We start from the raw sequence: 11,752 nt of genomic DNA, 5'->3' as shown, positions 1-11,752 counted from the left end.
TGCGACATAACTAAATATTGAAAACTTCGAGTGCAATTTTGGGACGAATTACATATACATATGGTGAAGTTGAAGCTGGTTAAATAATTTAATTTCTTTTGCTCAAATTCAAAATCCCTTTTACGTTTGATGTTGGTTTAATTATTTTAAGTCAATGAATTATAATGAATTTTAATTAAGTTTTTGCTGAACTCGGGCTGATGCAGCGCCAAGAAAAAGTTGAAACTTTGTTTTTTCGTTTTTAATAATAAGAAAAAAACAAGAAGGAAAGCAAACTTCGGCATACCGAAGTTCATATACCCTTGCAGCTATCGCAAAAATTATATATACCTGTAAACATTCAAAATTATGATTTATTTGCGTATAAGTTTAGAAACATGATGATTGGCAGCTTTGTTAATAGTTCCTGTGGCATCTAAATGATACCGTTTTCCGATTTGAATAAAATTAAAATCGTAATTCTAAATTATCTAATTATTAAGAAATCAAAAAGAATTTTTTTTCAAAATCAAAAAATAAAGAAGACACATTTTTAGTTTCTCCTTCACTGCGTTTCAAGCTTCTGACTGAAATTATAATACCCTTGCAGAGGTAAAATAATATTTTTTTGTCACTTTGAGTGATGATTTTCACAAAAAATATAACTTTCTTGAAAGTGGGAATAATAACAAGAAAGAAAGCAAACTTCGGCAAGCCGAAGTTCATATACCCTTGCAGCTATTGCAAGAATTAAACATTTTTGAAAACACTAAAATTATGATTTACTTTCGTATATGTTTAAAAACATTGAATCTATGATGATTTGGAGCTCAATTATTTGATAGTTGTTTTATATATTTAACGGAGGAGTGTTTTCATGGTCTGCCATTTCGATTGCGCAGTAAGTCCCGATCGCGCCAACAGCCCAATTCAAAACTGACCACCCTTCAAATACCAGAGCTCATCTTCTTGCAACTTCTTGCTCTCCGGTTCTCTCTCTCTCTTGGGCGACCGGGCCTCACTCGACGACTACGCCACTCTAAAAGAGATCTGGCAATGCCGTCGCGCTACGAGGAATTCCTAGAATCCATGTTTTACCAGGAACCAGCGGCTTATGCTAAGCGACAACCAAATCGGAGCGCCAAATAACTTCAGCGTTCATCGAATTCAAATATTTCTGAGAACTGCGACACGGCCTTCCTGACCTGCACACGTCCTCGTGTATGCGTGGTCATGACCCATTAAGCTTTACAGCAAGCAGTATTCCTTTCAATTATTTATTGACATTAGCTTCTAATCTAAATCATTCAATTATTTCATAAACATACAACCAATAACAGCGTTTCTTGTTATATCTCAACAATATTCATTTTCACAATTTCTCTTTATTTCCAATTGGACATCAACTCGTCCTCCTGACTCCCGCCACGTATCCACACAGGATCATGGTGCAGTCGTATACACATATACTCCCGCCACGCATTCACACAGAATCGTGGTGCAGTCTCACACAATTGTTCTTGCCAAGCATCCTCGTAGGATTTACACATACGCTCCCGCCAAGCATCCACATAGGATCATGGTGCAGCCGTATACACATACATATGCTCCCGCCACGCATTCACACAGAATCGTGGTGCAGCCGTATACACATATGACATTCGGAGCTAATTATTTTCATCAATCGAACGATCAAATTCTTCATCTATTTCTGCAAGTATTTGCGTATCAGGTAGAGACCGTAAATGTTCGTGTGCATATTTATACTGCCGTTTACTAGTTAACGACTTTAGTTTATATCTGTCTCCCTCCAAAACTTCAATAATTTCAAATGGCCCCTTAAATTTAGGATCTAGCTTCGTTTGATTTCTCTCTTCATTTTTAATCAAAACATAGTCACCAACCTGGTGCTTTACAATCTTTGCTTTGTTTTTATCAAATCTCTTTTTATCGTAATTGGCGTTCCGATCAATGTTTTCTTTGGCTTGCGCTCTAATTTTGTCCCTATCTATTACCTCCTCTTCTTCTGTAATAGGCAACAAACCGAATGGCCTTCCTTCCCTGCCGATCATTATTTCCAAAGGACTTACTTTGGTGACACGGTTAATCGTACTATTAATAGCTAACTGAACTTCTAATAGCGCATCTTGCCAGGAGCGCTGACTTGCTTCGACCGCTGTAAGAATACTTTTAAACGTACTCATTACTCGTTCAACTTGCCTGTTAGATCGGCTGGCGCCGGTGGCAATCAAATGAAGGTTAATTTTCTGGGAAGAGCAAAACTCGCGGAATCCGGAACTGGCAAAAGATCTACCCTGATCGGCAATCACACGCATTGGCAAACCAAACAACGAGACAACAGATTTCATTGCTCTCACACAGTTTTCCGTATCTAAACTCAAAGTGTGATACAAATATACGAACTTAGTAAAGGCGTCTATAATAACAATGACATACTCTTTTTGGTCATTCTTGCCACTCAATTTCCTTGTAATATCGATATGCAGAGTATGCCAAGGTATATCTATTTTTGGAATCGGATGGAGTTCTGCCTGCACTTTACCTTTAGAGCCTTTTGATATTTTGCATGTAATGCAATTTTCTACGAAACGCCTAACATATTTTGACATGTGGGCAAACCAATAGTGCGCATAAACTTTATCTAATGTCTTTTCCCAACCCAAGTGCATTACAGCTTCGTGTACGTGGTTTATTACAGTCCATCTGTAAGCTCTGGGTATTACGGGCAGACAGCGTGTTCTTCCGTTGCGTTGTATTTTTCGATGAAGCATACCTTTTCTCAACTCATAAGTTTTTAGTAAATATTCCTCTAATTCGTCGTTACGTAGCTTTTCGATTATTTCAGAAACTTCTGGATCGCGCTGTTGTTCGGCGAGTAGCCAGTTGTCGGAGACCTCGGTTAAATTTATGCGCTTCTCGACTACCTTTTCTAAGTGGGAGTTTTTTTGGGCGGGTAGAGGATTCCGAGACAGAAAATCAGCATAAGCCATTCTCTCCCCTTTCCTATATTCAATGCGAAACTGAAAAGCCTGTAAGTACCCCCACCACCGGTGTACCCTCGGCGTCAATGTGGTCTTGGAACGACTAGCCCTTAATGAATCGCAATCCGTTAAAATCACAAATTCGAGACCCTGCAACTAATGCCTGAAATGTTTAACGGCGTTCACCACTGCGAGAGTTTCTAACTCGTAAAAATGGTATTTGGACTGGAGTTGTGCATTTACTAAAATACTCGATTACATACGGCTTTTTATCTATTCGGTGCATCAAAATGGCACCATAACCAACCATACTTGCATCTGTATGCAACTCGACAGGGTGTTTGGGATCGAAGATGGTCAATACTGGAGAACTTGTCAAAATTTCTTTCTGTCTAAGTTGTTCATGTTCGTCTTTCCATGTAAGTTCCTTGCATTTTGAGAAGTTAGTAGAAATAATGGTTTTAATAACTCTGAAAATTTTGGCACAAACTGCCGGAAGTAGGAAGCCAATCCTATGAATTGTCTTAACTGAGGTACCGCCTGAACTTTCGTTTCTGCAACTATCAAAACGTCGTCAATATAAACAATAACATAGGTATGGGCTAATGGTCCCAAAGCATTAATTATTGCACGTTGAAACACCGATGGAGCGTTCTTTAACCCAAATGGCATGGCGAGAAATTCATACTGCCCCTCGGGCGTTACAAATGCAGTACGTTCGACCGAGTCCGGGTGAACTGGAATTTGATAAAAGCCACTAGCCATATCTAAGCAAGAAAAGAAACTAGCTCCCCTCATACGGGCTATTTGGTCAGCTATAAGTGGTAACGAGTATTTATCTGCCACCGTATTTGTGTTTAGTTCCCTGTAGTCTACGCATAAACGATCTGAACCGTTCTTCTTCTTGACCAGCATCATCGGACTAGCAAAAGGGGAACTACTAGGACGTATAACTTTTGCAGACAATAATTCGTTAATCATTTCCCTAACATTAGCCTTTTCTTCTTCACTAAGTCTATATGGGCGACGCTAAACAGTCTTATGTGGATCAATGGGCCGTATGCTGAGCAGCCCTGTTGTTACTCGTGTGTGTGGAATGCCCACTATAAATGATTTGGAATATTTTTCTAATATTTCACTTAATTTTTCTTTATCAAGCTCACTTAAATCTTTATTAAAATTAAAACGATTTTTCAGATTTAATTCATACGACAGTGCTTGTACCATTTTAGGCTTATAAATAACAAATTTATTTGCTTCAATTACGACTCCGAAGCCTTGACTTAAAATATCTCTTCCAATAAGAATATCAAAATTCATAAAAGTATCCATAATAACGAGAAACAATATTTCAAGAAAATGTTCGTTTATATTAACATTACAAATTATCTGTACTGTGCTCCACACCGGTTCGTTTCCGATGCCCCTTAAAACCACTGTGCTAGACTGACGCTTTCCTTGTAACTTCGCTGTTACACTTTCCTTTACAAGAGAACATTCAGCGCCTGAATCAAAACAAAATGGAATAGACTCACCAAATTGTTTCAAAACTCCCTTTGGTTCTATGGCCACCAAGTTTACTCTTTTGTTAATCTCGACTTCCTTGAGATTATGTCGATTACGTGGGCATTCCGAAGCATAGTGCCCGAACTCCCCACATTTGAAGCAGGTCCTGTTGTTGACTGCGCGTTGTTGTTGTCCTGGAGTTGAGGTGGTCCGTTGTCTCTCGTCCGTTCGCCTTTTTTGACAATCCGCAATCTTATGGCCAAGACGCCCACAGTGATGACACTTCACTAGAGATGGTAGTTTCATTTTCTTCCTTTCGACTTCGTTTCCAAAGGATTCGTTGCGTTTTAAATACGCATACGCCTTTAATTGTTGCTGCAGATCGTTGCGGGTTTTAACAGCGCCCGTAAACATTGACTTTAAAAGGCGAGCATCCAAGTTTGTAAGATGCGATGGATACGATGAGCTCTTCCAATTCAATTGATTTGAATTTTGACCTTAGCGACGTCACCAGGCGGCTTCCGTATTCGGGTAAATTCTCTCCTGGATTTGGACGCCCATTAAAGATGTTCATCAACGTCGCTGCCGGGGTCTCGATACCAACGAATCGTTGCACAAACAATTCCTGGAATTGCGGCCATGTCATGCCGCTGAAACAAATTTGTGCCAACCACTGGGAAGCACTTCCTTGCATAGCTTTGCTGAGTGCCATGACAAGAGCACTGCCTTGTAGATTGTCTTCAGCAAATATTAATGCAACTGTATTACACCACGCACTTGCATCCGCGCCCGCACTATCAGGGTCGAATTTCGGCAATGATATGGAATTCGGTTTAACTTCCGTTAATGGCACTCGCGGTGTGTTCATTGATTTCACAAGTTCCAACAAGGCACGATTTTGAGCTTCTAATGCAGCTATAACACTTTCATTGTCCTGTGGCAAGGCCGATCCCACTTCTGATAACGGAGAAGGAGTGTTTTCATGGTCTGCCATTTCGATTGCGCAGTAAGTCCCGATCGCACCAAGAGCCCAATTCAAAACTGACCACCCTTCAAATACTAGAGCAGGAATTCCTAGAATCCATGTTTTACCAGGAACCAGCTGCTTATGCTAAGCGACAACCAAATCGGGGCGCCAAATAACTTCAGCGTTCATCGAATTCAAATATTTCTGAGAACTGCGACATATTTTTATTATTTCTAGGGGAGCTATATGATATAGACGTCCGATTTTGATAAAATTCAAACCATAATTCTGAAATGTTTAACCATTGCTATATGTCGAAGAACTAAACAAAAAATTAAAAAACAGAAAAGTTTTAATTTTTTTTCATTTATTTTTCCGATTGTTCCTATGGGAGCTATATGCTATAGTCGTCTGATCCGGCTCGTTCCGACTTATATACTACCTGCAATAGAAAGACAACTTTTGGGAAAGTTTCATGCAGATAGCTTTAAAACTGAGAGACTAGTTTGCATATAAACGGACGGACAGACGGACGGACAGACGGACATGGCTAGATCGACTCGCCTAGTGATGCTGATCAAGAATATATATACTTTATAGGGTCGGAGATGTCTCCTTCACTGCATTGCAAACTTCTGACTGAAATTATAATACCCTCTGCAAGGGTATAAATATTAACCCTTAACTATTTTAAAATTTTTTTTTTTTAGTTTTTATTTATTTTTATTTATACAAAAAAAAATTCGAATAAACTGTACAATGTATGGAACCACAGTCGATTTGTCAATTCCTATACGGAATGGATAAAGTCAAAGATTTTATTTTAGGGAGTATTCTGGTCTAAAAGCCTGAATTTTTGGATTTTTTTCAAGTAATATACAATTTTGTATATGGGTTTTATTGACACTTTCGACCATTTCGAATATTTAAAAAATACTTATAATTTTAATTTTACAATTTTTTCAAGTCAAAGTAGTGTAAGCAAGATATATACCAAATTTCAATGGAATCGGTTCAGTAGAACTTGAAATATTATGTCAACCACCTCAAAAAAGTAGTTTCGAAAAAAAAGCGTTTAAGGTTTAGGAAACATTTATAATGGCTAGGACCCCATAATTCGAATGTTCAAAAATCTTTAAAGGATCATATATTTTAAAGTTAAAACATAAAATACAAAGAAAAATTGATTTTTTCAAATTTCTGGACCAGAATACCGCCTTAAGTAAAAATTTTCCTTAGGGAACTTTCTTTTGAGGAATGTGGCGTAGATGCCAATTTAAAGAGGGCCAGAACTTAAAGAGAGATCACTTTTTTCCCGAAATAAGCTTTTGCAACGCAAGCCCAGTTGAAGAAATGTGGTAATATTAATGCGACTAAAATAGTTAAAGATGTTCCAAAGCCCAGTTTTGGAAGTTACAATAATGCTCGGAACAAGGACTTCAAAAAGAGAGAGAATGTTATTTAAAAAAAAAAGGATAGAGTGAAGAGCAACCATGGCATTTTGAATGTTGATTTTGACTAGCTCCGATTCATAATATTAACTAAACGGAAGTCGACACAAAAAAAAAATTTAACTCTCTTAAAAGCAGCAGTAAGTGAAAGCGACAAAAGCGAAGTCGAAACTGAGATGGAATCGGATTAATGCTTATATTATTTAAACCATTAATTTTCTTATTAAATTATGGTTTTCACTAAAAACTTGTAAGTTATACATATAAACTTTTTTATTCAAAGAACAAGGTTGTTTTCCATTTTTAGCATATTGTTTTTGGGGCATATTCTCTGTAAAGTCAATCAATTCTTAGTATTCTGAATAGATGAAGTCTAAATCAATACATTAAAGATTGGGGTAACATTTCATCGCTATAAATGATGAAATTACCCAATAAATACCCAATACTTTGGAAAATTTACTGAAACCAAAAAAATACTCTACGGAAAAACTAAATTTTATTTTTCTTATATTTTTATTGGTCAGCAAAAGGGTGCACTGCGAACGAAAGATTGAACACCAGCCTGGCAAACGGTATTCGTTACACTATATCCTATAGCAGCCACATACGGTTTTATGACGATTATTAGCGCAGCGTAAAATGTACATAGATAATCTGTTTTCATTTAAGTGCATTTTTGTTTTTGACTTAAAATATATTTTTATAGTATTTAGAACCTACCCCTTAAATTTCATTTATTTTTTCATTCCACCAATGGATTAAATTCTTATCTGGCTACAAGTTATAAACTTAATTTAAAACTTTTGATCAAAATCGGTTGATAAAGCTGCCATTTACATATCTCACTGACATCAGAATGCGGTTCTATGCCGAGTTTCTCGCAGTGAAACTAATTGAAACTCTCCAAATCAAAATTAGCTAGCTTCCGTATCCGTTTATTAAAAACCATAACTAAAATGTATTAAGTAAATGTACGTTTATATAATATATGAAAAGTTTAAAACAGTTTAGTAGTTTGCGTTGCAACTGGAGATAATCATAAACCAAACCTCCTACCAAAAAATGTTTAATTTTGTGCAGATTTTATTTCAACATTAAATCGCATATTAACAGTAGTAAACAAGGCGCTTTAATTAATACGAATCCAGAATGGTAACTGCCGAGATACGAAGTAAAACGAATCGAAATATGCAAAGTAAAGTCTTCAACACAAACTATCTATTTTCGGCCGCATTAAGGGGGAAAACCGCTGTTTGGTGCTATTGCTGGCAGCGCAAACTCAGTAGACAGACAATGTATAAATAGGCGATGTTACTTGGTACCAAAGCAGTTGTTAGGGAATTCCGCCACAACGCAAACTATAATGGTTGGCTGCGCAGTTTTGTAAGGCTGTCTGAAATAAAAAGAATGCTGTGGTGATAGACCCGCGTTTTTTTTTTCTCTATTTTAGGTTTCTAGCTCTCTCAACGGGAACGTATATGCTGCGTGTTTCCGCTTCAAAGTTGGTGGAACTTGAGCCCATTAACAGCGGACCAACATCTGCTCCCTTGGGCTGCCATCGTCGCGTGTATACATATAAAGTGACGCAGTCCGATCTTATGGGTCACGAGTGCTGGGACTATGTAAGTGTCTGGTCGTGCTGGGGGCGGTGCGACTCTAGCGAGATATCCGATTGGAAGTTCCCTTACAAGCGCTCGTTTCATCCAGTCTGTGTCCACGCACAGCGCCAACCAATGGTAGCTATTCTCAAAAACTGTCACCCTAAGGCGGAGGCAAGTGTTAGCAATTACCAGTATATGGAGGCAGTAAATTGTCACTGCCAGACGTGCTCCTCGCAGGATACTAGTTGCGAAGCTCCAGCCAATAACGTAATGGAGGGTGGTAGCAAGGCCGTTATCGTAGGAGCCGATACCGAAGAGTTAGACTATTAGGGCTCGCGTAGTGGTTGATACGAAATGTAATAATTTATTGCAATGTGGTGGCTTTATACACATACAATATGCATAATTGCACATAACACGGACGACTATTTGTTTTTTAAGTGTATTCTGTTAGCATCAAAGAATTTTGTATTAAGTCTGGTCATTTGAATAAAGAACGACTTTAACGTACAGACAACCTTAAGAAATATTTATTTGTAACAAAAAACAAAACTTCAAATTACTTGATTAATTACAGCATAAAAGATTTATTCGTGCTGGAAAGCTAAGCCGTCTACTGGAATTTTTGGCTTGAGTTTGTGCTTTTATCTTGCGCTAACAAGTATAAGCAATAGAGCGACGAGATGCCTAGCCCAATAGCGCCTCCAAGTGCACATCCCCGAAGGCCAGCTGCAAATTTGGATGTAACGCTTTCAAGATGTTAAACCATAATTTAAAGCTATTATGCTTACCTGTTGACTTGTACAGCAGCCCTGTCGCAGACCCTGCTACCACTGTGTTGACGTGATCATCCTCACCACGAACAAACTGCAACAACACCCCAGTTGCCGAATAGAGCACCGCCAGTGTACCCAGCGTGTTTGCCGTGCCTGAGCCTTGCTTCATAATATGATTTATTAACCTTAACGTTGAGAAACATTAATAATAATAACACCCTTAGACAGTTTACTTACTGTGTTCGCCGTAATTTTCCCGTCTGATTGAGCGCCTTTGTAACTTTAAAACCGTTATAGACGCCGGCGAGGCCTCCAATTCCACCTCCAATCATAACCGAAGTGCCTATCTGTGAGAAGGCCAGCTCAAAGCGTCCACGCTGTTTGTTGGCTCCCTCGGGAAAGATGAACTCAGGTTGAGATTGCTGAAGGAATCGCGAATCATAGTTCAGATACGGCGAAACCGGAGCATTACTAAATGAGCTCATAACCGGAGTGTATTTGGTTGTTGCTGCTTCATCAACTGCAGTGCATTGTAGGAGCGGTAAACGCATTTAACAATTAATCAGAAAAAAAATATTAAGGTCGGCTAAGAAACAAGCGAGTCACTTGCGTAACCACAAAAAAATAGTTTCTTTACTTACCGACTGGTGCGGCCGTTAGAGAGAATGGTTTACTTAGAAAGTCGTCACTCATTTTTGAATTTATTTAAGTGTTTGCCAAGAAGGGTATAATAATTTTCGTCTCAATTAGCCGGCGAACTCAACTCAGGTTCGCTTTAAACAACAGACAACAAAAATTCTTGTGCTCTGCTTGATTTCTAACTTTGTTCCGCACTTGAGGTGACATTTGTTGTCAAGCATGCCTATTTCTCAACACTGTTAACAATTTTTTTCAGCCCAGATCAGTGCTGCACAAATCCAACAATAACATCTAAAAGCAATGTCTTATTCACACCGACTACCGTCAATGATTATGTAGAGCAGGGTCGGCCACTCATGATAGTATCGATATAACGAATATTTTAGTTTAGCAACACTACCGAGGTTTTAAATTCGATAGTAAACGATAGTGGTAAACTCATTAAAGGTTGTACAATTTTACATTTGGCTATTTAAAGCGTGTCTCATGTGGGTGTTTATTGGTGCTTGCGCGGTAAGTCTCTTAAGCAAATACTCAGTGTAAATACTCATTATAACTTCGTTTCTTAACAAGAACTTCTGGATCTCGAACCTGCAACCTCAAACTTTATTTTCAGCTAGCTATGGAGAAGCTATATTTAACTTGTTTGATATAGCTTAAGGGTTTACATTCAGTTAGAATTTTACAAAAAAGGATTTTTTATTTTCTTTAATATATTTTTATGTAATTAATGGAATTATTTTTTTCTCAATTTCAGACCGAAATTTGGCCCATATATAAATTTTTTGGTGGAAAAACCTTCAAACTTTAGAAAAACTTAAGTGCTTATTCCTTTGATTAATTACTAGATTTAGCAATACTATTACGAAATCCTTTAAATTTTTTAATATCAGAACATCGAGTCCAAAGATAAAGATACAGATAAAAACCAAACATTTTGTAAAAATTATTGTTTCCGTTATATGCAGGGATTTATTGTTCCAAACATAAAAAATCAAATGTTTTTTATACCCTTGCAGAGGGTATTATAATTTCAGTCAGAAGTTTGCAACGCAGTGAAGGAGACGTTTCCGACCCTATAAGGTATATATATTCTTGATCAGCATCACTAGTGGAGTCGATCTAGCCATGTCTGTCTGTCCGTCCGTTTATATTTTTCATAAGAACAATCGGAAAAATATATGAAAAAAATTATAACTTTGATGATTTTTAATTGTTTGTTTAGTTCTTCGACATTTAGTAATGGTTAAATATTTTCGATTTACGGTTCAAATTTCATTAAAATCGGACGACTATAGCATATAGCTCCCATAGGAACAATCGGAAAAGTAAATGAAAAAAATTATAACTTTTCTGTTTTTTAATTTTTTGTTTAGTTCTTCGACATATAGCAATGATTAAATATTTCAGAATTATGTTTTAAATTTTAATATAATCGGACGACTATATCATATAGCTCCCATAGAAATAATAAAAATACATAAAATAGCTATCAATTAGCTGCGAATTATCATAGCTTCAATGTTTTTAAACATATACGCAAGTAAATCATAATTTTAATGTTTTCAAAAGTATTTATTTCTTGCAATAGCTGCAAGGGTATATAAACTTCGGCTTGCCGAAGTTTGCTTTCTTTCTTTTTTTTTTTTAATTTCGAATTGCATAAAGCTGGCCGTCCCAATTTTTTCTCCACATATACCACCGTAGAGCTGGAAACCTATCGAAGGCATAAACCAGGCATCGAATTTTTCCCTAAGCCATAATAGATAGTTTTTTGTCGCTATCGATGGTACTGAGCTTTTTTTGTACATCACTGAACTTAGCTAAA

General features: G+C 37.3%; 2 protein-coding genes across 2 annotated transcripts; one reads left to right on the top strand and one right to left on the bottom strand.

The window, feature by feature from the left end:
- Window positions 1–7,934: 7,934 nt before the first annotated feature.
- LOC108137058 (thyrostimulin beta-5 subunit) lies at window positions 7,935–8,839 on the top strand. Its single transcript, XM_017258565.2, has 3 exons — window positions 7,935–8,060; window positions 8,147–8,291; window positions 8,359–8,839. Exons 2-3 carry the CDS (start codon window positions 8,272–8,274, stop codon window positions 8,837–8,839), a joined length of 501 nt encoding a protein of 166 aa, XP_017114054.1. The 5' UTR covers window positions 7,935–8,060; window positions 8,147–8,271.
- Window positions 8,840–9,017: 178 nt separating this feature from the next.
- Window positions 9,018–10,165, bottom strand: LOC108137057 (mitochondrial import inner membrane translocase subunit Tim23). Its single transcript, XM_017258564.2, has 4 exons — window positions 9,927–10,165; window positions 9,523–9,805; window positions 9,301–9,470; window positions 9,018–9,238 (listed from the first exon to the last, which is right to left on the bottom strand). The coding sequence occupies exons 1-4, from the start codon at window positions 9,976–9,978 to the stop codon at window positions 9,123–9,125; spliced, it is 621 nt and encodes a 206-aa protein (XP_017114053.1). The 5' UTR covers window positions 9,979–10,165; the 3' UTR covers window positions 9,018–9,122.
- Window positions 10,166–11,752: the final 1,587 nt, after the last annotated feature.

The sequence above is a fragment of the Drosophila elegans genome, unplaced genomic scaffold (genome assembly GCF_018152505.1).
Source record: "Drosophila elegans isolate 14027-0461.03 unplaced genomic scaffold, ASM1815250v1 contig_397, whole genome shotgun sequence".
NCBI lineage: Eukaryota > Metazoa > Arthropoda > Insecta > Diptera > Drosophilidae > Drosophila > Drosophila elegans.
Note: the sequence above shows the minus strand (reverse complement) of the source record. Positions and strands in the feature narration are given on the sequence as shown.

What these genes read in the sequence shown, in the direction of transcription:
- LOC108137058 (XM_017258565.2), top strand. Translation starts at nt 8,272, where the DNA reads ATGGTTGGCTGCGCAGTTTT. An exon ending in ATGGTTGGCTGCGCAGTTTT is followed by an intron (nt 8,292 to 8,358) that starts GTAAGGCTGTCT and finishes TCTCTATTTTAG; the next exon opens with GTTTCTAGCTCTCTCAACGG.
- LOC108137057 (XM_017258564.2), bottom strand. Translation starts at nt 9,978, where the DNA reads ATGAGTGACGACTTTCTAAGTAAACCATTCTCTCTAACGGCCGCACCA. An exon ending in TCTAACGGCCGCACCAGTCG is followed by an intron (nt 9,806 to 9,926) that starts GTAAGTAAAGAA and finishes AATGCACTGCAG; the next exon opens with TTGATGAAGCAGCAACAACC. An exon ending in GGAAAATTACGGCGAACACA is followed by an intron (nt 9,471 to 9,522) that starts GTAAGTAAACTG and finishes CTCAACGTTAAG; the next exon opens with GTTAATAAATCATATTATGA.